The sequence below is a fragment of the Papilio xuthus genome, unplaced genomic scaffold, assembly GCF_000836235.2.
Source record: "Papilio xuthus unplaced genomic scaffold, Pxut_1.1 DF827777.1, whole genome shotgun sequence".
Lineage (NCBI taxonomy): Eukaryota > Metazoa > Arthropoda > Insecta > Lepidoptera > Papilionidae > Papilio > Papilio xuthus.
In genome coordinates, this window is record NW_013530872.1 from 2301911 (window position 1) to 2327780 (window position 25870).

Below are 25870 nucleotides of genomic sequence, written 5' to 3' on the forward strand. Positions count from 1 at the left end.
ATTAGTTGAAAGTTAACATTATTTATTCGCTTAAAAAAATATTTATTTTCTTATAAATTAAATAAACTCTTTACTTATTTGTCATCGGAATATCTACCAAAAATGTAAGGAAAAAAATACTAATTTGACTGAGGTATCCATAAAAGGTTCAAGTAATCAAGTATGGACTTGATTTAGCTTCTAGGGTTTTTACCTGGAAAGGATAAACACGGAACCTTTATAGCATTGCTTTGTTGTCGGTCCGTCAAAACCCTTTTTATTTTCTTAAGCTCTTTGTTATATTAGAATATGTTTCTCTAGTATCCTCTTATATTTATTCAAAGGTTGATAAATTATCTAAACAATCTTGTCTTGTAGTTTTTTAAATTCCAATAACATGGGCGTGGCTTTATTCGATTCTATAAAACGAAATGTTACATTTTTTCCGATGATTGTTTCACTGAATTTACAAAATTTAATAAAGAAAGTATAAAGTATTGTGATGTGTGAATGTAATATATGCATTCAAATTGCATATTTTCTTTTGTAAATTTTCATAAACATTGCTCATGTTGATTTAAATATCCAAATGGATGGAATATCTGTGATATTGCATTTTGTTATAAGATATTGTCGCTATAAATGTCTGATATTCGATAGATATTTCCAACATTTCTTAATATGTTAGTCGTTACATATATAAAATGTTTATAAATTCAATGAGATATGGATAAAGATTGCATTTTATTGTGTAGACCAAAATCTCTATACATATCGCCATCCCTGTCTTTCATCTTTGACGAAACAGAGATAACAATATGTTTTGGAGATTTTGGTCTCGGAAATCCACGGTTAGTGAATTATTGCTTATTGAATGTGAAACATGTAGGTTTAACCCAATTTCCAATATGCGGGTAGCTGGTGCAACATTTTCACTCACCAGAGTCTCATTTTCTATTTCCACTGGCGCGCTCACCGCTGTTATGCAAAATGAGTCGCACGCAGTTTCCCGCTCAGTAAACATAGACTTATATAAATAGCCACATTGTTTTCTAGAAAATATCCTTTTAAATCATGTAAGAAATATAAAAAATAAAACAAGTTATTACTGTCTTTTATTTATCTTATATATTATATAAAGTCACAAAGCCAGCGAACTTTTGAAGTATACAGAAATTCTAAAAAACACGCACCTTTATTATAAATATCGCATTTATTATATTGCTTTCGTTTATTTTTGTTGCGCAAAATTCATGTTACATTCATTAAAAATCCAATGTACTTTCTTACAATTATTTAACGTTAACTCTCTAACCTAGTTAGGCTAAATTCAACCTAATTAGGCTAAATTCAACCTAATTAGGCTAGAAATCAACCCCGTTAGGCAAAATTCTACTTAATTAGGCAGTCAACAGAGTAAGGCTAAAAGTTAGGGTTGAATCAATCTAGATAGATTTTGAGTTGATAAGAAAAAAAGGAATTTTATTATTTATTTTCTTACTCTAATTTTTGTGTACTGTTGATAACTTAGCAAGAAATTATCAGTAAGCTATTTAAAATACAATATAATCATCGTAAATCGTTTATTAACAAATACTAAGATATTGAAAAACTTCTATACAATAAAAATAACCGTGGGTTTCCACTGGCAAGATACCTGCACCAAAACATAGTTAACCTCATTTTTAATGAAAAAACAATGTCTATGTGCAGATTATTCTCCAGTGGAAACCTACGGTAATAATAGAGCGGGTAACCCGAAGGGGTAGGCAGAGATGGATATAATTAGAAATAATTTTATACTACTATTCTTCAATAGGCTTAGGTTCAGTCTCTACTATCTGTTTGCCTTTGTGAATGTCTTCTAGTTCTGCCTGGAGTTCCGCGTATCTCTTCTGCAGTTGTTTCTCGCGGTCCGTTTGCCGGTTCACGTCCTCAGTTAGTGACTGTAAACAAGATAACATTTTAATTAACATTTTTTAAGCAAATCGAGCAAATATTATAATTTTATGCCATTGGATCTATATGAAATTTGACACGCTTAAATTTATTGTGGAAAAAAGTGCATAAACCTTTTTTTTACGCCAAGCTGTCGCCCTGTGCAAATTTATAAAATGATATGTAGACTATTTTCTTCTAGACTATATTGTACATATGTGCCAAATTACATGCAGATCCGTTTAGCCGTTCCGGAGATACCTTCTAACAAACATCCATCCATCCATCTTTTTGCTTTTATAAGTAAGATGACAAAATTTCGAGTAACTAGCGACCAATGGTAAATAGTTACCTCTATCCTCCTGGGTATGGCAGCCTTCTCCTGCTCAGCGAGGAAGCGGAAGGTGGAGAGCTCGAGGTTGGCCTGCTCGATCTGCTCCTGCAGCTCACCGAACTGCTTGATGAGCGAGGCCGCACGGCTCTGGTATCCACCTGCAAATAATAAACTAGTAACCGATTCCGCTGAAGAAATCAGTATAAAAACATTGTAACGGATTCGACTTCAGCAATTTGTATAATGAAAAAAAAAATTGTCGCTGTTTTCTTAAAGAAGAAAACATTCTTTAGGACAGTTTACATTTCCCGAAATACATTATACGTAACTTTTTTAACAGTAATATAAAGTAACCGTTACCTGTCAATACTCGTAGCTTTTTCTCCATTTTGGAACATTTCTTCGCCTCCTTTGCCATGTGATTTCTGTTCTGTTCCAGTCTTTTTTCAGCTGATTCCAGCCTATCTTTCTTACTGGCTAGACTGGCACGTGTGTACCTGTTCTGGCCGGGTAGGAAGAGTACCTGAAAAATTTAGAAATTGTTAAAATTGCGTGTGTTAAAAATATACCTAATCATTTACAAATATTTTTAACTTTTCACTCTTCTAAAAAAACAGTTTTTGCTTCTGTCTCTCAAGTAATGCTTTCCTCTCTCTCTCTCTGACGAACAAATTTTAATTTGTAACCAGTAAAATAACAAAATAACTGCGATTATTAAATCCTATTTTCACCCGTAGCGCCATGTCTGTTTTCAAACGCGAAATCGGTACAAAGTAATATAGTAATGTTAGTTACCTGTGCGAGACACTCCTCCCAGACCTGTGTGTAGGCGTCAATGCCGAGATCTCCGTGTCCCATACCCTGGCGCACCACCTCCATCTCCTGGCGCAGCAGCGCGCGCGCCGCGTCCAGCTCCCCCGCACTGAACTCCTCGTACGGATGCTGCTCCAGGTACGCCAGGTGCGACGCCTGCGCTTGCACCACGCGCTTCTTGTCTACACCTGCAAACAATACTTTGATTACTTATGACGTCACTGTTAGTGGAACGGCCCCTTAACCTCCTTTCGGTCGAACACCGAAATAAGTAACCAGGGGAAAGCCAAATTTAAAAAATGACGGCCATTACGTTATTGCTAATACAGTTATTTTGAGATATTTTTGAGACAAAACGAATTGATATAGTAAAATTAAGGTAAGTAATGTTATATAGCTAGGTAAGAAAGTGTTTCGTCAGTAATATTTTCGAATTTGCAAGTTTAGTAATATGAAAAAAAGGATGTGTATTGTAATGCGGTATACTTGGCGGAGGGTCATGCAGAGCGTCGTAGTGCAGCATGGTGAGCATCTCAGCCTTGAGCAGCTCCTCGGCGTGCTGCAGCGAGCTGAGCTGACCGCCGCCCGCCGCCGCGCCGCGCAGCACCGCCGCGTTCACCTCGCCCGGCCGCACACAGCCGCGCTGCACCGCCGCAGACCGCAACGCCAGCGCCGCCGCACCTGCCGCACACCGCACAATACAACACCGTATATTTGAAACAGTGCATTTACTCATTCTCTTCTTTCTCTTTCCTTCTCACTTAAAGACTAAAGGTAACCAAAAAAAAACTAAACAGCAAATTTTCTAATTTTAGCTTCCTGTTTTGTTACAGTTGCCAGATTTTTTTTAATAAACTTATAATATGTATTCGTACGTTTCTCCTCCTGTTCCCTAAGTGCCCTGGCGTCAGCATCAGCCTGGTCCTCCAGTGCGAGACCGGGGTGCTCCGGATGCGCTTGCTGCGCGGGCTCGGCCGCCTCCTCCGGCACCACGATCTCGTAATCATTGCGAGGCGCCGGCAGAGACTGCAGCGCATTCCGTACTGACGCCTTCAACTGCATATATTACTACATTTTAATACCACTTATATGAATAATTCCTAGGTCAACTTCAACCTTCAAGACTGAAGAGGCACTAGAAGAAGAAGAATTCCTGAATTTTTACACGGCTTTTCTAAGAGTTTCATCGATTCCTTTCTAGCTTAACCATACAACAGTTGGACAGCCGCATAGTTTTACGATAATTGTGCTAATATGAAATTCAAATCCAAAGTTTTATAGATTTAGCTAATTTTAATTAATATTTATTTGGTTTACCAAAACTAAATTACTAAGCAGCGTTTTTACTTACCTGTTTTTGTATTTGGTTTGCCATTTGCGGTGTATCACCAGTACCGATGCGGTCTTCAGGGTTGATGCTCAACTTATCTCTTAGCGCTGGAGTCTGAAAACATAACATTTCGAATCAAACATAAATCCTTTTTAGTTTTTCTTCAATCATCTCATTCAAAATATATAAGATTACTCACAGTTACTCCAGGTTGTCCTGTCTGTCCTTGACCGGGTGTGTTAAAGCTACCCGGAGTGGAAACTTCAGTACGGGACGATCTGGAAACAATTCAATCGTTTCATCTTCTGCATCTATAGCTATCTGTATGTTAAAGACGTGAATGTACCTGAAGGGCGTGACGAGGAGCGTGTTGGGCGTGGCCTGTGCGTGCGGCTGCGGCAACGCACCGGAGAAGTCAGGTGCGTGCAGCGGCGTGTTCAGTCCGCCCTTTAACGGCGTGTCAACGTGCGTCAGCGCCATCACGTTCTGCGCCTCCATTAGGATTCTATGCAACATACAATATAATCATTAGTCAAGCTAAACGTTACTGAAACGATGCTAGAATTTAGAACAATATATGAAGCTACAACTAACACATATGTGAAGATGATGATTAATTAAATTATGCTAAATCTTGATCTTGTGCCTACAAAAAAGTCATTATAATATTTAATATTAAAGTAATTTATAATAAAAAATATAGACATATATATTAGAATAAGACGGTTACCGATCCTGGTTGGCGGGCGTGCGCAATGCTGTTGCTGGCGAGGGCGTGAGGGCGTATGCAGCGAGCAGGGCGTCAGTGGGCGCGCCCGCCGCCCCCGCGGACTCACGCGCCGCCTCCGACGCACGCCCCAGCTTCACAACTTGCTGCAGCTCCTGCAATACATTAATACTTGATTAATGTGATGTCTTTGAATACATTTACTGTCCCAATCTCGTATTTCTTCTTCTTTTCCTTATTATAAAGTAGCAGAATATCACCAACTTTTTATTATATCTATTATTCAATGGGTTTTTATTATGGCCGTTACCTGGTCAGAAACCTGTGGCTCGGGCAGCACCAGCTTGCTGCGTTTGCGTGCAGGCTGGTCTCCTTGCAGCATGGCTTGCGGCACGTCGTTCTCTTTGCGCTGCTTCAACTTCTGTTTGTCCTTACGACGGTCTTTCTGTAAAACAAAAACAATATCAATATTATTATTTTAGACCGCAATAATTACTAAAGAATTATTTATCTATTCAATGTTTTTTACATTTTGCACTCATACATTAGATTACTTTTTTTTAAAACATTCAATAGTAATATTTATGAAAAAAATCCACTTAAAATCTGTTAAGAAATAGATTTATAAACAGCAAAATTATAGTACAATAAATACTCTTTGCTAATTCAAACAAAAATGAAATATACAAAAATAATTAAATTAAAAATATTCAGTATATTAATATAACAAAGATATTACCTCTTCCTTCTCTGAATGTAACTCCCCGTCTAGATGCTGTTGCCGTAGTCGAGAGAAGTCCGGCGCCATGGGATCCACCTCCTCAGTGGATGTATCATAGAAACCCGCAGCAGGTTTCTTCTCAAATGGTATCTCTGAATTGTAATTCACTCCACGCTTCTTCTTACGTCTATTTAACATATTAATTTACATTACATAGAGAATTCATAAAATCTAAATATTTTTGTAGGAGAACAAAAGCCTGTTGAGGCAACCCTATATGTGAGATAAGTACATTGATAGTAATTGAAAGAAATAATAAGCACAACGTTTTTTTAAATATGAGCAGTTTTTTTTTAATTTACTAATATATCTTGTACCATTCCAATTGAACTCTATGAATTCTAAGACATGGTGTATGACAATAGTTAAATGGCAGGATTCAAACACCCGACCATGTTATCGGTAATCCATTCCCTTAACCTTAGGCTATTGGCTGTTGCCATGACTACCATAGGTATAATGGTTGAACACAGCCAGGTTTACACAAATATAAAAATAGCTTTTAATGGCTTACCTCATTGGCACTGAGATACCAGCAGCACTGAGCTCTCTCCTCTTCTGCAGTGCGGCAAGTCTTCTTGCTTCTTCTAACTGCTTCTCTCGAGCCTTCCTCTTGGCCTTCTTACCTTGTGTGTTAGCCAAACGTGCACGAGCTTCTGACAGCATTTCAAGCTCTAAAACATTATCATTAATTAATATAAAATTTATATTTATAGTATACACCAGTTAAAATTATTAATTAAAAAAGCTTAGCTTAAAAATAATATTAGGTGGCGTAACAGTTTTTTTTTAAAGATTAAGTCTCAATTTTATTTAGATCAATTCATGTTGATACAATCAGCAGACATGCACTTTACTTATATACTGCATGTTTATAGAATTTAAAAATAACCATCTTCATCCATATCCTTGGGGTCAGGTCTGGCTGGTTTAGTTTCAGGATTAGGATCAATTTCTCCAGGCTTCAACTTTCGTGGATCATCCCCCATGTCCTCTCCTTCTTCTTTCTTCTGTGCTTGGTCTCTAAAAAATAATTAAATAACATATTCAAACATTGTATTCAGAAGAAGTTTGATTGAAAATGATCATTATAATTTTTAATGAATGTTGAGTTATATTATTGAGTACACTTACAGTAAGTATTCGTATCTCTCCAAACATTGTGCAGCAGTACGTCCAATAATAGGTGCTATAGTTCTCCACTGAGTTGGCATCAACTTTGCCAAATGCAGAAGCTTTTCGTCTTCTTCCCTTGACCATTCTGTCTTTTTTATACTTGGATCTAACCATTCGTACCACCGAGCTTTGCATTGTTTGGCCGATTTTCTATGCAACAAGGAAGCTATTCGAGACCATTGATTTTTTCCATATTTCATAACAGCCGCCTTGAGAATTTCATCCTAAAAACCAAGTTTGTGAATAAAGACTCTTCAGGAACTAGTTTTAAATAGGAAACTTAAAATTTGATCAGAAAAGAATAGAAATTTAGCTAACAAACCTCTGTGTTACGCCAAACACCGCCTTTTATCATAATCCGCGGCATCGTGAATTGTTTTTACTGCGTCTTTTTAGATACAAATTTAAAGTTATTTAAAGATTTACTTAATATAAAGGAAGTTTTAGTATAAACTTACATTTAATCAATAACTTTATAACTTTTAACCAAAAAATTGACGTAAAATTGAGTTTTGTCGAATTGTGTTTACGGAGACATAGAGTAAAACATAGTATCTTTAAGAACTGTGAAGAACTTTAACAATTTTAAAACTTTCTCTGTAAATGATACTTATCATTTTTATTATTAAAATGTATACATGTAAATTTAAAAATATGTATTTACGTTTCTGTTTACGGAAATGGAGATGATTATGAGATGATGGTGGTTGTGGTTGGTATGAATGAGTGTCAACGAGTGTGTAAATGTCAAATACGAAAATGCCAATGCCAAATGCCAATAAACGAAGAGGAGGATTGCTAAGTACGCGTTCGATAAATAAGGCACTCCCTTTTCCTGATTTACTAGTGTCGTGTGTTTTTTTAAGCGAGTTTAGTTAATGGGTTTAAATATGAGGCTGTAAAAAGTTCAATATCATGTTTCCCTTGTGAGATTTGCAGTCTAAACCGTGTCCAAACAGGTATGAGTCAAATATTACATCGGCAACATTGTTCATATTACTTTATGATTTCTTTTGATTTACTATAAGTAGTAGCAAAACACTGTAAAACTGAATATTCAATAGTAAGGTAGTCTTACTACACTGCTCAATGAATCATAATGTTCATCGTCGGAAATAATTATCGTTGTGTGCTACTCGTACTTAACATCCGTTTATCCAATAGCGAAAAGCGTTCATCAAGGGCCTTTATAAACATAAATAACTCGCGAATTATTTACTAACGTTATCCAGGCAATTAACAAAATTCATTATTTGTTGCAGAATGTCTACTATGTCAAGATCCCTGAACATCGGCCAGCAAAAGCTGGCTGAAAAACTCATTATCCTAAATGATCGTGGTATTGGAATGCTAACAAGAATTTATAATATTAAAAAAGCATGTGGAGATGCTAAATCAAAACCAGCTTTTCTTTCTGATAAGACATTAGAGTCTTCCATTAAACACATTGTAAGAAGATTCCCCAATATTGATGTGAAGGGATTACAAGCTATATCCAACATAAGGAATGAAATTATTAAATCTCTTTCATTGTATTACTACACATTTGTTGATTTACTAGATTTTAAAGACAATGTGTGTGAGCTTTTAAATATAATGGATGCTTGCCAAGTTACATTAGATCTGACTCTAAACTTTGAATTAACAAAGAACTATCTAGACCTGGTAACAACTTACATTTCATTGATGGTTTTACTGTCAAGAGTTGAAGATCGGAAAGCAGTTTTGGGCCTTTTCAATGCTGCTCATGAAATGGTTCATAACCAAATTGATCAAAGCTTTCCACGTCTTGGCCAATTAATTGTGGACTATGATGCACCTTTGAAAAAACTTTCAGAGGAATTTATGCCACATCAAAAAGTATTGTTGAATGCTTTGAATTCTCTATGGCATGTGTATCCAGCTAGAAATTTAACAGCGGAACATTGGCGATCTGAGCAAAAATTAAGCCTTGTAAGCAATCCAACTTTACTTCTGAAGCCATCTGAAACAAACACAATGTCATGTGAATATCTTTCGTTAGAATCTTTGGAGAGATGGGTCATATTTGGCTTTGCAATCTGTCATCATATGCTACAACAGGAGCATGCTAACAAAATGTGGGTGAGTGCTTTAGAATCTGGTTGGGTTTTGGCACTCTTTAGAGATGAGGTAATTTATATCCATTCATACATTCAGAACTTTTTTGACGGCATAAAGGGATATGGTAAGAGAATTTCAGAGGTAAAAGATTGCTATCACCATGCTGTACAAAGGGCAGGTTATAAACACAGAGAGAGGCGAAAGTTTTTGAGAACTGCACTGAAAGAGTTAGGTCTTATCTTGACTGACCAACCTGGCCTTCTAGGCCCTAAAGCTTTGCTTATTTTCATTGGCCTCTGCTATGCAAGAGATGAAGTATTTTGGCTATTGCGCCACAATGATAATCCTCCCCAAAAAGTCAAAGGCAAAGCTACGGAAGATTTGGTGGACCGTCAGCTTCCAGAGCTCCTCTTCCACATGGAGGAGCTAAGAGCACTGGTACGCAAGTACAGTCAGGTCATGCAAAGGTATTATGTACAGTATCTGTCAGGTTTTGATGCTGTGGCTCTCAATCTAATGATGCAAAATTTGCAAGTCTGTCCAGAAGATGAGAGTGTTATTCTTTCTTCTCTCTGCAACACTGCAGCATCTTTGAGTGTAAAGCAAGTTGAAGACAATGAGCTCTTTGATTTCCGTGCATTCCGTCTTGACTGGTTTAGATTACAAGCATACACTTCAGTTGCTAAAACTCCGCTTAATCTTGTGGACCAAAGAGAATTAGCACAATTTATTGACAAAATGGTTTTTCATACAAAGATGGTCGACAATTTAGACGAGATTATGGTTGAGACTTCAGATTTGTCTCTGTTTTGTTTTTATAGTAAGATATTTGAAAGTCAATTTCATATGTGTTTAGAGTTTCCAGCTCAAAATCGATACATAATTGCTTTCCCACTGATTTGCAGTCACTTTCAAAACTGCACTCATGAATTATGCCCCGAAGAAAGGCATCACATCAGAGAACGAAGTCTTTCTGTTGTCAACATTTTCTTAGATGAAATGGCAAAAGAAGCCAAGAACATAATAACAACAATCTGTGATGAACAATGCACAATGAGTGATAAGTTGCTTCCAAAACATTGCGCACAAACTATTGCCCAGTTGGCAAATAGGAAGAAAAAGGATAAGAACAAAAAGAATCCAATTGAAATAGTGAAACCGGGTGCAGAAAGTTACAGGAAGACTAGAGAAGAATTGACTACAATGGATAAATTGCACATGGCTTTGACTGAGCTTTGCTTTGCCATTAATTATTGTTCAAAAGTAAATGTTTGGGAGTACACATTTGCACCTCGAGAATATTTACATCAACATTTGGAGACCAGATTCTCCAAAGCTTTAGTAGGAATGGTAATGTTCAATCAAGATACAAGTGAAATAGCCAAACCTTCAGAGTTGCTAGTGAGTGTAAGAGCATACATGAATGTGCTACAAACTGTTGAAAATTACGTACACATTGATATCACAAGAGTTTTTAATAATTGTCTTTTACAACAAACTCAGAATATGGACAGCCATGGAGAAAAAACTATAGCATCATTGTACACTCAGTGGTACTCTGAAATTTTACTAAGAAGAGTGAGCGCTGGAAGTATTTGCTTTTCAATGAATCAGAAAGCATTTGTCAGCCTTTCAGCTGAAGGTGCCATACCTTTCAATGCTGAAGAATATTCCGATATTAATGAGCTAAGATCTTTAGCTGAGCTTATTGGGCCTTATGGCATGAAGTTGTTGAGTGAAACACTGATGTGGCACATTGCAAGTCAAGTTCAAGAGTTAAAGAAATTGGTTGTACAAAACAAAGAAGTTCTCCAAATGCTTAGAACAAACTTTGATAAACCCGAAATAATGAGGGAACAATTTAAGAGGCTGCAACATGTGGACAATGTGTTACAAAGGATGACGATAATTGGTGTTATTCTGAGCTTCCGTCAAATTGCTCAAGAGTCATTACTCGATGTACTGGAGCGGCGAATACCGTTCTTAATTAGCTCGATTAAAGATTTCCAGCAGCAACTGCCGAGCGGTGACCCAAGAGTTATATCAGAGATGTGTTCTGCGGCGGGCCTGCCTTGTAAGGTGGACCCTACTCTAGCTTCGGCATTGAGGCAGCACAAAGCCGAACTAGAGGATGAGGAGCATTTGGTAGTTTGTTTGTTGATGGTGTTTGTTGCGGTCTCTCTTCCGAGACTAGCTCGCAGCGAAGGCTCCTTTTACCGACCTTCATTGGAAGGGCACGCAAACAATATTCATTGTATGGCACCGGCTATTAACCACATTTTCGGCGCGCTTTTCACAATTTGCGGACAAGGCGACATAGAAGATAGAATGAAGGAATTCTTAGCTCTCGCGTCCTCGTCTTTACTTCGCCTCGGACAGGAGACCGAAAAGGAAGCAATAAGAAACCGGGAGTCGGTCTATTTATTGTTAGACCTAATTGTTCAAGAATCGCCATTCCTCACAATGGATTTACTCGAATCCTGTTTCCCGTATGTGTTAATACGTAATGCTTATCATGAAGTTTATAAGCAAGAACAAATGTTATTGCATTCGTAATTTTAATGTCGACTAAAGAAAGACAATGTTTGAGGAGTTTAGATAAAGTATTATGTAGGTATTCACGATAATTTTCCATTATTATTTCCAATAGAAATAGGATGACAATGAGTTTATTAAGTAAGAATTAGTAACCAGACGTTTGATTCCATAGAAAGAGAACATTAGGTTTAATGAGACTGTTTGAAAATTCCTCACACGGCGTGTTTTATTTTTATCACGGCTATTTAATTGATATCAATGTGTATTGTCATAGAATTAGTATGCAAGTATTTAGATTACATCTACGTTAGAGTTCGAACATGTTTCATCCGCATTTTATTTTATAGGCTTTTAAGTATAATTGCGTTAGATTTCAATTAATAATTTACGTATTAATATTAAGGCTATTAGATATTTAATAACATATTAATTAGAGCGTAGACAATTGGATAAGTTATATTTCACAGTATCCGATTTCTAATGCAATTTAAGACATGTTAAGTTTTATGCAAGTAAACTGGCAATTTTAGAGAAATTATTGACGTCATGACTAAATAAATCCGTGTTAAATCTTCCCTAGTATTTTTTGTTTATTTTATGTTCATTTTTGCTAGAAGTCGTATAGGACTCGAAAATGTTTTTGTTACAATTTTTTGTATATTTTTTATTTATAGGTCACCCAAATATTGTACCTTTATCTATATTAAATAAATATTACGTCATAACACATAGTTTTATTCAACATCCCAAATGATTAGAACGCAGAAGCACATAGATAACATGAAATCGCTCTTAATCCGGTGAAGTCATCCCGGACATTAGTAGAGAGCTTTGTGGCTACATAATGGTTATGACCCTCATCAAAACTCACACCTGGGACAAACCTAGAGATAATCTATTTGACGAGATGCTAAAACATTTCTCGATTCTACTGAGTGAGAATCTTTTCCTGTAGAGATTGGTACGAATACAACAGAGTAACTCTGGTCATAGAATAACTTGTTGCTATCAGCGCGGACGCTTCCTGATCAGTCCTGATCGTGACAACTTGGAAAAAATAAAATCCAACATATTATCATGTAAAATTTATTGTATTTTTTTGTTATTTTGAAATCACATGTTGTAACATTCATCTTGTTAATTAAAAATATTCACATTGTCAATTAAATAATCTATAACTGTAGTCTAGCTTACGATTAGGAGAAATAATGCCATTGAGTACTACTTGATGGACAAAATATAAGCCATCTTAACGTTTGGTCGAGTCACGCTACGTCGGAAACATCACTTCTCGCTTACATACAAATATACAACTTTTATACACTTACTGAACATTGCGTGTGTCGTCGACATTCACTAATTAAATGGCAATATTGGTATACTAAGACTGTACCTTAATATTAATGTATAGAAAAAAATCAAAAAAATACATCATGCTCTTTGGCTTGCACGACGGAGTTATTCTACGCACGACCTGTTCGCTCTAACATGAGATTTATATCAACTAAACAATATTCAAAGTAGTATAGATTTTTCGTACCTATATTTAATAACGTTTAAATAATTAAATCAATGGTTTACAAAAAAAATTACACAAGGAAAAACTATCCATAACATTGTGACAATAAAAATGATCTGTTTGCAAATACCTTGTCGTGTACATTTTTATATTTTACGCGTCTCTATTTATTGCCAAATAAGCACCTTTTTTGTGACCACTAAATCTCATGTTAGAACAAACGGGATAATATAATAAATCATTTGAAATTAAAAATAATATTATCTACTAGAGATCAATTGAACTGAAATGTACAACGGTTTTCGTTAATTAGTAATTACTTCGGACATTTAAAGTAAAACGAATGTGATATGCAATTTTGTATGCACCGAAATTAAATTTTTATAATAATAATTTGAGCCACCGCGACGCGCAACGCGCTAATCAATTAGAGATGACACACATCAAAACAGTTCAACACAAAATCGCGTCACAACGTGAAACCGTTATGACGTAAATTTGCCGCCATAACATAAGAGTTGACATTATAACCTAAAAACCACAACAAAAAATGTAATTTTGACACAATATTGGGAAAATATAAGAAATAAATAAAATATAAATTTTGTTGAAACATTTTGTGAGTTCAGGGAATCTAAATTATATCGATAAATAATATTTTAATAAATTTTGATGCGTGTCCTCTCTCAAACAAAAATGCAAACATCTCTCATTGAGACAGAATTCTCAGTCTAATAACATTTTGATCATTTGGCAATACTGTTCAATTTCTACATTACAACTACAAATTAAATTAAACGAGTACAAATTTTAATAATAATTTTGCCATAGGAAGACTAACATTGTCCGCCAATCTAAGGGAGAAACGTTTTGAGTCCTTCATTGATTATAATTACAATTATCCTAATATGTATTAATACGATAAAATAATACGTTTTAATAAAAAAAATAGCGAAAGTCCCAAAGCTGATTCCTCCCTGGCAGTGAGTTTTCGAGTTAACATGCTATAGGAATGATAGTCGAGTAAAATAATTGAGTTACGAAGGATACAGAATCAAATTGTTTTCATGGCACCACAACTCTCCACTTACATTTACATTAAATATATTAAAAATAACTTTATATAAAAATTACACTTACAGAGATTCAAATCGAACTTTTCCTTATAATGAATACTCGACTGATATTTTTACAAGCCTTTGTATAATCTCCTTCATTTATATACAAAAATATACATAAATGTGTCGTTTTGTAGTACTTTAGTGTCACCCGTTGAAAATAATACAATCACATTATTCCGGTTTTATAAAAATAATCATTTTGTTGAGAATGTTTAAACTCAGATAATAATTGAAATTTAAAACTCTTACGAAGTGGGCATGAAGTTGAAGTGACAGATAAAATCGTCTGTACCCACATCCATGACAGCTTGTGGTTCAACGTGACAGGTTGTGAACCTATCTCCGAGTCATTTGTCTAACCGAAGATACTTTTTAAAAATCTCAAATAAACCGATGATTCCTACGTATGTAGTAAATGTATGTACAGTCAGCTGCATAAATATGTTTACATTTACTACGCTACAGAAACTTTGTTTACATCTTCGGTTTCAAAAATATGTATACACATATCCGTGCTTATGTGTTCAACAATGTATACATGCTAATAATTAATACGAGTATATATATATTAAACCGAAAGTTAAGTATACAAGTTTCTGAAATTTAGTAAATATACACATATTTATGCAGCTGACTGTACTTTATATAAAAGGAAAGTTAAAATTTACAATGGACAAAAAAGTCTACAATTTTTTGCATTAAATTAACACACATAGAGGTTGAATTATGAATTATCGTTATTTACGTCGGAACCAACGAAATATTCAGCGACTCTGAAGTATCGACAATGAAACCAAACTCGTATATTTTTTAAATTTTTCTTGAGCAACATATTAACTTATAGAATATTAAACTAAAGAGAATAATTATTGCAATTATATAGTACTTGTGATATTTCAGGTCCATTCGTAATTTTTATAATTACCTTCACGTAAATACGTTACACTTTCTTGCATTAAAAATATCTAAACTCGATAAAGATGGCCGGCGACGAAAACAAACACATCTTTGCATTGACATATAAAACATATTACAGTCATTTTCCAATAGCGAAACACTTTTAATGTTGTCATCCTTTGTTCTTTCGAACAGAATAACTGTGGCTTTCTGAGACCAAAAACACCGTATAAAACATATCATCCCTGTCATTATCTTAAACAAAACAGAGAATAATATGTTTTAGACGGGGATATTGGTCTTAGAAACCCACGGTAAGTGTTATAACAATTATTTTAAAAGTATTTTGATACTGATAACACAGTTATTTTAAACTGAAACCGAACAAATTCTTCATTATAAACGAAATGTAGATATTTATAAACAAAATATTTTAAATAATAAAGCACACAGATAAAACTAGAAACAGAATAAAAATGTAAAAGGAAAAAGAAAGACGAGTATATTACAAGTTAAAATAGAGCAATTGTTCCTTAGTAATAAGCGTCATATAATATTTTTCTTAAAAATATATTTTAGACAATATTTCTTTATCTTACATATATCATGCTAAAATGAACAGATTTAAGAAATACTATACGAAACTACAGACAAAATTAATATCTACATATTGAAATAAAATTGCGAGTTGTGTCAGTCGTACAGTCGAACCAGGATAAGCGAGAAACCTGTGAGAGTCATTGTCTGGTTCTAACGTACGACCTCGGGATACTTTGGGTTCTCGTTTATCTAGATTTGACTATAATGATTGTTTTATTAGCTCTTGTAACACAAATCACATTTTTTAGAGATCTGTTTACTTAAAAAATAAGTAATACATATATTACTATTATAGAGTCCCGGAGATTTTATGATGTGTCAACTTTTTATTAGTAGTAGGAAGATTTTTAAATGCAATTCAACTGACTAGCACAATACATACAAACTGACACAACTACACAACACTTTAAATTATTTAAAAAAAAAACGTACAATAGTTTATTAGTCGCCGTCCATATGTACCGAGTTTCATATGTCAGTTTGTGAGCGTTGCGGGTTTGTGACCTGCAGGGTCTCGGGCGAGTGCAGCGTGATGGTGGTCTGCGAGGCCACAGTCACTTTGTGGTCAGGAGCGCGGTACACGTAGCCCAGCAGCAGCGGCACGCCCGGAGCCAGCGCCACCAGCTCCAGCTGAGCCCCGCCCCCGCCCACTGCCGTGCTTGCCCCGCCCACAACTCCCCCGCCCCCGGCCCCGCCCACACACTCTTCTACAACCCCTGATGGGCATTGCTCGTACTGTCAGACCTGTTTTGACAATAAAACTTTCATTTTTTGCTTTACGTTTTGTACATGAAAGCAATGAGATCTTGCTTAGTTAAATATTTTGTATGGAACAAGTAAAATCAAATTACAATAATAATAGTACCTTTTGTGGTGGTCTCATTTCGTAGGATTGTGGATACGCATTCGCATAGGGGTCGTGTCTTCGACCGCTAGGCCCTGGCGGCGCTGACGCTGCAGAACACAAAACAGTTCTTTAATCCTTTCGATAAGATACAAACGACATTAGTTTTCGAAACAAATTCAAAATTATTTTTACATACTTAAAAAACTTGAACGTTGGACATAGATATTAATTTTTCAAGGAGAGGACACTGCTAGAAAGAAAATGTGTAGAGCAAACAATTCTCACCGAGGTCTCTAGGCGCGTAGGCGAGCGGCGGCGCGTAGCCCTTGTGGGTGCGGGCGCGGCGGTGTCCGGGTCGGGGGGGCGCGCGCCCTGCGCCCTCGCGCCGCGCCTCGCCCGGCCCCCGCATGCGCCGCAACGTGTTCATAGGACGACGGAGAGTCTCCGATAACCGCCTAAGCAACACAATACATTTTTTTTATATTTTTTAATATTTCATAAGTTACTAGCTTTTGCCTGCGGCTTTGTCTACGCGGGATTAATAAATAGATCAGAGTTATTGAATATGCGTATAAAATTTCATAAAAATCGGTCAAGCTGTTAAAGAGGAGTATTGTAACATTGTGACACGAGAATTTTATATCTTATTAATATTATGAATGCGAATGTTTCGATGGATGTTTGTTGGTTTGAAGGTACCTCCGGAACGGCTCAACGTATATTGATGAAATTTGGCATACATATAGAGCATAGTTTTATTTAGATGGTGATGAAGGTGACCTGGCGGGCGGTCGCTTGGGGTTTGATGAGGGCGTGTGCACGGCGCAGCACTTGACGAAGGCTCCCATGCAGACGACGAGGGCGACGCCGCCCAGCAGCACCAGCCACCACTTCTCCGTCACCCAGGCCTGCAGGCTCTGCAGCGTGGCGCGGTTGAGCAGCAGGTTCTTCAGCCGCGCCAGCGGACCCTCCGCGTCCACCGCGCGGCACTTCAGGAATACATCACAGTAACCCTGAAACAACACAATCCAATATGTTTCGTTACATTTTATCTCAATCTTTTTTGTATTAAAAAAAAGCTTCTTTTCTCTTGTGTTTCCCTTACTCTTTTGTGTATACCCTAGTAAGTATTGTTAAGGTTTAGACAGGACGCTAGAGAAAGTTTAAGACTCATATTAAAAAAAAACAAATAAAAACAGGTTAATTCATTCAAATCTGGTTAATAGTATCATATCATACTCAGGCGTAAAATAAACAAAAAAAATACTAAAAAAACTTCCTCAATAGTACCTGAAAATTATCACATGGCGATCCAGGTCGCAAACTGATCCCTCCCTTGGGCAGGCCGACCCTGCTGGCGAAGGTGGCGGTGCTGCGGCAGGTGGAGGGCGAGGGTCCGGTCTGGCAGGCGAGCTGGCACAGCGCGCGGCGGTCCACCACGGCCGTGACGCCGTCGCCCGCAGCAGCCGGGCTCGACGACAGGAAGCACTCCGTCATGTTCCACGCCAGGCAGATGGAGCCGCGGCACTCGCCATTGATGCACAGCTGAGTATCTGTACACATTTTATCAATTAAGATGATAAATTGATAATTTATAAGTGCACTATCATCATCGTCAGCTGATACTGAGCTCAGTATACGTCTTCACTGAGGGTTTCAGAGCCCACACTAACTTAGGGGTGATAAGGCCATAGTCGTCCACGCTGGACCACTGCGGGTTGGTTGATTTTACACATATCTTTGATTCTCCTTTCACTTCACTTCTTGTTTTCCTTCACGGTAAGAACTTCGGATATATGTACATATGTAAATGGAAAAACACATTGGTATAACTTAGATTTAATAAAGGGAAGGTATAAATACCATTGTTGCACTTGGTGTGGTTGGGCATGGGTTGCGGTGTGGGGCACTCGGCGGAGCGGCCGGAGCAGTACGAGGCGTGACTGCACTCGCTCGCCTCGCGACACGTCTGGTTGCGCGCCGCACCCACGAACTGGCACGTCTCTGAGTTGCAGCACGGACCTTGCGACGGACTGACGCACAAACAACACATCACGATAAATAGAGACGAACTAGAGGATAGATCAATAATAAGAACTTCCATGAGGTGACTTCCTAAGAATATTATCTCATTCTGCTGTAACATATTCTATGATATAGAAGTAAAAATGTTAATATTAACCTGCACTGCGTGTTCGCCTTCCTGGTGCATCCCTTGGCCGTGGTGTTCCTCTCCCTGTCGTAGGCGCTGAGCTGACGCGGATAGCAGCACCGGTCTTTGCATTCGTTCTCATCGTAACCTATAACATAGTATAAATTTTTTATCATTTGAAAGCAGAAGACGAGTTTCTTAATCAAATTTCGTGTCAAATTAATCCTTGTTATGAAACAAAAATCTAATGTTTGGGTGCGGTCAGCAACTATGTAAATTCCTTGTTTGCTTGCCGCTTATTGGTTTAAATATCGGTTATAACGACGGTTGAATGCATATCTATGACAGATGACAGTTACATACTCTTAAGAAAAAAATATTATCTTATTCTCTGAAGAAAAAAAACACTAACATATGACAATAAATAAATTTTAACAACACAAAGCGTTAGCAGCAGCAGCAGCAGCAGCAGCAGAGACCCCAACATATGGTCCTTCGAGTCGGATAATACATATTGAATATTGCAGGGAACGTCGTTATAATCTATGATGAGAGTGGTATAGTGAGATGTATACCGCAGTCACACTCCTCGCCAGCTTCAACGATCTTGTTCCCACAGAATGCGCCCTCGCTGGCAGTGAGACAGTTGCGCTTGCGCTCCTCCCGCACGGCGTCCAGCACCGCGCTGATGTTGCCGATGGAGCAGGCACTGAAGCGTCCGTTGTTGGGCCGGTCTCCTGACGTCGCCGATGCGAACATTATGTAGTTGCCCTGCTGACCTCCCGGACGACACTCGGATGGGTAGTCGTGCTGTAACGAACATATTACGATTTAAGTTTTATAAGACCGTTTCTATAAATATTGGATGTAAAGGGGAAATCGATTTGACGAAGGAGGGACGCATAGGCATTGATTAAAGTTAGTCAACGCATCTGTCATTTCGAATGTCTATGGGCAGCGGTCGCATCGTTATTTTGGCGACCGTTGCTCGTTTGCCATCTAATAATATTTTTAAAAAAATGTCCAAACAAAGCAACAATCTCTTTCAGACTGTAGTCGCTTGTCATTTCTTGAATATACTGTACGTAGTCATTTAATCGTATCATATTTTTTGTGAATATGTGTACGTACCGGTGATCCAAAGTTGTGTCCGATCTCGTGCGCGAGGGTGAGCTGACTGACTTTTGGCGGCACGCGGCTATTGTAATTAACAAATGTGATGATGCCGGTGTTGAGAGAACGCTTCGTGCTCTGGTACATGCCGCCGTTTGTCTCCGTGTACGTCTTGTATTTCTCGCAGATACCGCCAGACGCACCGCTGGCGCTCGCCACCCACGCCAGCCCTAACAGTAATGCGATTTAACATCGATGGCTCATATATAAACAATCTTATGTTTGAAACGCAAATATTGCAAAACAATACGACTTATCGAACACGAACATACAATAGATAACCAAATTCTACAGTTCTTCTCATTTCTGACATTACTCCCAAATTTACAAGGAAATTACTATTATATTTATCAAGTTAATTTAAAAACTATAAAACAGGAGGATAAATCGCAAAAGTGTGGATTAAGATAGTCTACTTAGGAGCCACTTAAGGGGGCACTAAAACCCACAATAAAATATGATAAGGACAGGGAGATGTTGATAATTTAGTAGCACTTGGGTACCTAACGTGCCACCGGTGAAGTCTCTGTATGTAAATACGTAGGCTAGGCAGAAGTCCTCGTGGTTGCCGAGCGAGTGCAGATTGAGAAAGTTGGAGACGTCAATGTTCTCCTGGCAGAACTGATTGTTCTCCGCGCCGAAGTGATGCGGGCTGCACATCGAGTCGTCATCGATCTGCAAAGAGACAACATGAGAATAACAACGACATCTTTTTTTCGTAGAACTTTCTATTAAAAAGGATATATACTTCTATAGATAGGAATAGTTCCGTCCCATGTTCTTCATGTCCTCATTTGAGTGTTCGTAAACTTCGTAAAGCAATTAAATAGTAGGTGTTCATAAAAAAAAAGTTATAATTGTGTTAAAAATCCTTACTTTTAAGTTCTATAATATTTTGTAGGAGATTGTGTGAATCATACTCTAGTATGTTATTGTAGTTTGAAGATTCCTTACCTTAATTCGTTGTACTTCAAACTTAATATTCCTATGTTGCAAACGGCCGTCGAACTTCGTATCTCTATATATGTAGTTGACGGCCTCCACGTGATGTGATATTAGCGATAGGATCTCTTCTCGTGTCTTCATATCCACTTCACTCTTTTTACTTCTGTCTCGATGCTGAAAAAAGGCAAAATCAATTTCAATACCAATTTTATATTGCGGAAAGTAGTTAGGAATCTTACTAATATCATAAATGCGAATGTTTAGATGGATAGATATTTTTTGAAGGTATCTCTGGAACGACTCAACTGATCTTGTTGATATTTGGCATAGAAATAAAACATAGTCTGGAAGAACAGATAGGCTACTCATTGAGTTTTTGTATTTTTAATTCAGCGTGGATGGAACCGCGAATGATAACTAGTGTCACATAAATATGTTACAACAATAATTATTTTTGTCAATAATCACTGTCAATTGTCAATTTTTTTATTTTCTTGCATTTAATTAATTCTTACATTTCCTAGTAATGAAAAAACTAGGAAATGTTATTTCAAGCGTAGCATATTAATATACTGCACAAAATATTAGTTTTTTTTGGAAAAAAAAATGTTACCGACGTTTCTACAAAGAATGTTCCATAGCTCGTTACCTGCGCTGTTTATGCTCGCGTTTTATGTTTATGGGAATTTTCTAAAGAATAAATGTAACATAGTTTTAAAGAGTTTGCACACAATGTTGCAGTTTTATCATTGTTGTTGCAAAATATTTAACTACTAGCTGTCGCCCGCGACTTCGTTCGCGCTCTTAATTGTAACAAAAAAAGCTTAATTGTAACTATGTGTTCTTCCAGGTTCTATGTTCTATATCTATGCCAAATTTTAGCGAGATCCATACAGCCATCCATCCATACAAACATTCTTATTTATAATATTAGTAAGATATAGTAAGAAATAAGATATATTGCGTCTATAGTATTGATAGGTAAACACATAATATCATAGTGACATAACTCTTTATTTTTTAGCCAAAACAAACAGTAATTCGCCATTTTAAATTGAAATCCTATAAAGAACATTTCATCACAAATATTGCACAATACTGAGGAATTACCAATGCCTTCATCTCGTCACAGTTTAGAGAAAATTGCGACATGATTATTCGATTTGCAGTTGAATTAAATTCTACGGTATTTTACTTTATAAAGTTGCAAGTTCCAAGAGAAATGCAAGCATAAAGCGAGAAGTTAAATAATTTCTTGAAGCAAGATGATATACCGGGAGAGCTAAGAACTTTAGACTTAAAGTGACATAGCATACGCCTTGAGTTTTATATTCAAATAGTTAATACAGAAAGTGCAATATTATTCAAGTTTTAAACATTTCGCATATATAATACTATCTTATTACTTCCTCTAACTAAAATTTACAATCTTTATGTTCTATTTTGCATTTTAAACACGCGATAAGAAATGATATGTTGCGTTTTTTGAATAAACACTTGTCATTCCTTACATTATCTTGGGAAAAACCGCGACAACTATATGTTTTTGATTTTTTTTAACTAGATGTCGCCAGCGACACCGGCGCAGAACTAAATAAAATCTTAATTAGTAGCCGATGTTCTTCCAGACTATGTTCTATGCCATTATTAGACTATGTTATTCCATGTATGCCAAAATTTTGCCGGATCGGTTGAACCGTTCTGAAGATACCCTCAAACAAACATTCATCCATGCATCCATCTAAACATTCGCATTTATAATTTACCGTCGATTATCACAATGACGCAATATTTATCTAGATAAGCTTAATCGATTTCCTCTGACCTTGAGCACATAATTTTGCAAGACTAATTTGATTTTACTAGCTCGATGTTTACGAGTCATTTATCATTTTCACTTCTGATCCACTAATGGAGTTAAAGCTTTGACAGACCTACTGAACTAGGAGTACTGTGTTTTTTTTTTAATGTGGTTATCTCTCTCTCTCGGGATTGTATTTTGTTCCATTGAACAAGAAAAAGGACAATGCATTTACAAACAAGTCACAATTTCATTTAAGTTACGACATTGATAAGAAAACTTTAAAGATAATATTTTTTCAATGCTTATACAAATAGCACAGTCCCAAAGATCAGTATTGATTTAAACCGTATACAGTATTTCTCTTGTTGAGTTTTGTTTTGAGAGAATTCAATACTCTAATGAAGATTAAAGTATCCAGTATATATCGCTTCATCCAAATAGTTAACAAAATAGAAGGCGTGCTTTCGAAGTATAAGCGTACAAACTTTGTAAGCTAGTTGGTAACATCATAACTTAGCGCATCGAATAATAACTTTCACGTACGATCATAAAACGTGTCTACATTTAACACAAGCTGAGAGCGATGACATCATTTTTATAGCGTCCGTAAGTATATTTACAAATTATATTAAAAAGTATTCTTCTTGAGGTGCCTCTCCGACTAACGAAGGTTAGAGATCAGTTCTCCATATTTTCTCTTGTCTCTTGCGAGGGGAAATAGTTGGGCAGCACTCGCAACCCCTGTCCACTCTCGGATGTTGCGCAACCAGGATTTCTTTTTGCGACCAACATTCCTTTTACCGGGAATTTTTCCCGTCAAGATGAGTCTTAAATTGTGAGAGATTAAAAAGTCTACTAAGGCATTTATTTCTTTTATTTTGCTATCCTAGTATTCTTTGATTAAGATTGTACTGTATCATCGGTTCTTAATAAGTGTGCAAAATGTTAAACAATTTCTCAAAGAAAGTGAAATCGAGTTCCAAGATTCTATACCGCAGTGTAGTTCCAAGTACATATTATAAATTCAAAGCTTATACGGGTTCTGAAATAGACTCACATCGGGGAATCCTTCCCTGACGTGACGCCAGATGAGCGGATCTGTCTCTATAAAGAGCGAGCACGTGTTTCTGTTATCGTTCGCAGCTCGCCGCTTACGTGTGTGCTCGCCTGTGTTCGCCGCTCTCGAATATTTATTATGATGCTCCCAATACCTAGAAACAATAAGAATACTGCTTATAGAAAAAAGTATAAGAACTAGGGAATCAGAAATGTAAGGTAGAGAACAAAATAAGGAGAATATGATGTGGCACCTCTGCATTACCACATGTCTTTATGATGTCCTGGTAATTTGGAGTAAGAAAGGTTTTATCGAATCCAATGATAAAGCCGCGTGAATACGCTGTTATATGTAACATTCACATGTATGTAACAGTAATAAATACTATATGTCAAACTTCCGTAGTAAACGGGAAGATTGATGATACATCATACCTTGGTGGATCATCTCGTAGACTGTTGGGGTGTGGTGGTGTGTGCGACGGTTGTGGCTGTGATGACGGTTGTGTCTGTGAGGGTGCGGGTGAGGTTGGCGGGTCGTCATCGACCCCAGAATTCTGTATGCGGTCCATCCACTGCACCACTTCGTCTGTGATACCGCAACCACCCACGTGGCCTGACAACAACAAAATAATTATTAGGTTACTGTTTAATTAAAGAAGTATTTTATGCTTATTATTATAATCTTAAACATGTTAATTTTCCTCAAAAGTCTATAATACTTTATTTGTATTCTTTTTATCTATTTCCCCTCGCTCCTTGTTTTACCTTAAAGTGCAAAAAATAATAAGGAAAATATACTTAACAACTAAATAAATTATTTAACTAGAAATAAGAAGCCGTACATTATATTAATTTACAATTAATAAAATCAGACGCAAAAATCGTTACGAATGAAAAATGTACATTCAGATAATTTGGATTTCTAACAAAATAATGCCATTTAAATTAAAAGAATTAATGTAATTGAGTATCTATTATCAATATAACCTTGAAAGTAATATTCATAAATTTATACAGACAGACTAACGCATCATATTTTTGGTTTAGTCCTTTCACAAAGACAAAATACTGACATTAATGTGAATTTATTTTTGAGGGATTAATATTTGCTGTATCTTTTGTCCTCTACAAGATATTTTACAATTGGGGGTCTAATAACGTCCAGCTGGCCAATAATTTACACATTTCACAAAAGACCAGTTTTTTGTTATCCTTTTATCAAAGCCAAGATTCTGCAAAGCGTGAATGTTGCATTTCGATTTCCAAAGTGGGGTTGTTCTTCTGAACAGTCATCAATATCGAAAAAATTGTTTGTATGTCTTTTGTTACATTAAATTTACAAAAATCGATATTTAATTACATTGGGAAATAATTTGAATAAGTATTACTGAAACTAGAAGTTTAGCAGTCAAAATTAAAACAGTTCATTGGATCTAAGTGGTGAATGTGACAAAACGCGACATTGAAAATCTTTAATACAAGATTTGAATAAAACATAACATCAAGTTTATAACTGTCTATCCAAATAGGCTATAAGTTTAACTGTAAACAGGATACACCGTTATTAAACAAATGTCGTACATTTTTCCTAGTTGACTAAACCAGGCCTTGGAGAGTTGTGATATTTCGCATAATATTGCGGACCGTTTAAATTATTCATGACAAAGTCTAAGTTTGCTGCTTGAGTTAGCAGGATGGGTACACTAAAAATAATAAAGAACAGGCGCTTCATAAGTTAACTCGGATAGCACAAGAGGGCGCTGTGTAAAGTTCAAATACATATTACCACTATTATTTACTAGCTGACGACCGTGACTCCGTCCGTGCGGCTTTAAAAATAAATTTAATCCTATTCCTTGTAAATCACATTGAACTGTTCAAGAAATACTATGAATATTTCAGCTGCCTAGTCTTACAGAGATATTAGCCGCGCGCAGAAGTTTTGCCGATGACTCCCCCTAACACTAACTCCGCCCTAGTCTGCTTAGTACCATGACGTCACGTGGCCATGCAGGCCGAGAGTTATAAGAACAAAGACATTAAAGTAAGGGTGAG

General features: G+C 36.6%; 3 protein-coding genes across 6 annotated transcripts in view; 1 reads left to right on the forward strand and 2 right to left on the reverse strand.

The window, feature by feature from the left end:
* Positions 1–1090: 1090 nt before the first annotated feature.
* Cdc5 (cell division cycle protein 21) lies at positions 1091–7597 on the reverse strand. The gene is made up of 16 exons (XM_013309401.1): positions 7401–7597; positions 7037–7302; positions 6795–6925; positions 6417–6576; positions 5861–6029; positions 5432–5566; positions 5125–5276; positions 4741–4899; positions 4594–4672; positions 4416–4508; positions 3940–4120; positions 3551–3745; positions 3047–3252; positions 2612–2774; positions 2270–2409; positions 1091–1925 (listed from the first exon to the last, which is right to left on the reverse strand). Exons 1-16 carry the CDS (start codon positions 7443–7445, stop codon positions 1785–1787), a joined length of 2415 nt encoding a protein of 804 aa, XP_013164855.1. The 5' UTR covers positions 7446–7597; the 3' UTR covers positions 1091–1784.
* A 242-nt stretch (positions 7598–7839) lies between these two features.
* Hem (Nck associated protein 1 Hem) lies at positions 7840–11809 on the forward strand. Of its 4 annotated transcripts, none has more exons than XM_013309547.1 (2): positions 7840–8037; positions 8341–11809. In XM_013309547.1, exon 2 carries the CDS (start codon positions 8342–8344, stop codon positions 11714–11716), a length of 3375 nt encoding a protein of 1124 aa, XP_013165001.1. In that variant the 5' UTR covers positions 7840–8037; position 8341; the 3' UTR covers positions 11717–11809. The 4 variants fall into 4 exon arrangements, with proteins under 4 accessions (XP_013165001.1, XP_013165002.1, XP_013165004.1 ...); XM_013309548.1 differs by having other exon boundaries at positions 7840–7900; XM_013309550.1 differs by having other exon boundaries at positions 7862–7880.
* A 3763-nt stretch (positions 11810–15572) lies between these two features.
* Positions 15573–25870, reverse strand: part of kuz (zinc-dependent metalloprotease kuz) — a 69293-nt gene continuing 58995 nt past the window's right edge. The window contains exons 5-17 of the mRNA XM_013309693.1: positions 24248–24428; positions 23814–23967; positions 20962–21126; positions 20511–20682; positions 19966–20177; positions 19410–19644; positions 18865–18982; positions 18546–18715; positions 17973–18235; positions 17463–17695; positions 16968–17137; positions 16701–16789; positions 15573–16579 (exon numbers count right to left, since the gene is read on the reverse strand). Of these exons, the coding sequence (XP_013165147.1) occupies positions 16574–16579; positions 16701–16789; positions 16968–17137; positions 17463–17695; positions 17973–18235; positions 18546–18715; positions 18865–18982; positions 19410–19644; positions 19966–20177; positions 20511–20682; positions 20962–21126; positions 23814–23967; positions 24248–24428 (2168 nt within the window). The 3' untranslated portion in view covers positions 15573–16573. The remainder of the gene's footprint in view (positions 16580–16700; positions 16790–16967; positions 17138–17462; positions 17696–17972; positions 18236–18545; positions 18716–18864; positions 18983–19409; positions 19645–19965; positions 20178–20510; positions 20683–20961; positions 21127–23813; positions 23968–24247; positions 24429–25870) is intronic.

Coding starts and splice junctions, on each gene's coding strand:
- Cdc5 (XM_013309401.1), bottom strand. CDS start 7,445: ATGCCGCGGATTATGATAAAAGGCGGTGTTTGGCGTAACACAGAG. Junction 6,926..7,036: donor GAGAGATACGAATACTTACT/GTAAGTGTACTC, acceptor ATTATTTTTTAG/AGACCAAGCACAGAAGAAAG. Junction 2,410..2,611: donor AAAGCTACGAGTATTGACAG/GTAACGGTTACT, acceptor TATTATTTGCAG/GTGGATACCAGAGCCGTGCG.
- Hem (XM_013309547.1), top strand. CDS start 8,342: ATGTCTACTATGTCAAGATCCCTGAACATCGGCCAGCAAAAGCTGGCT.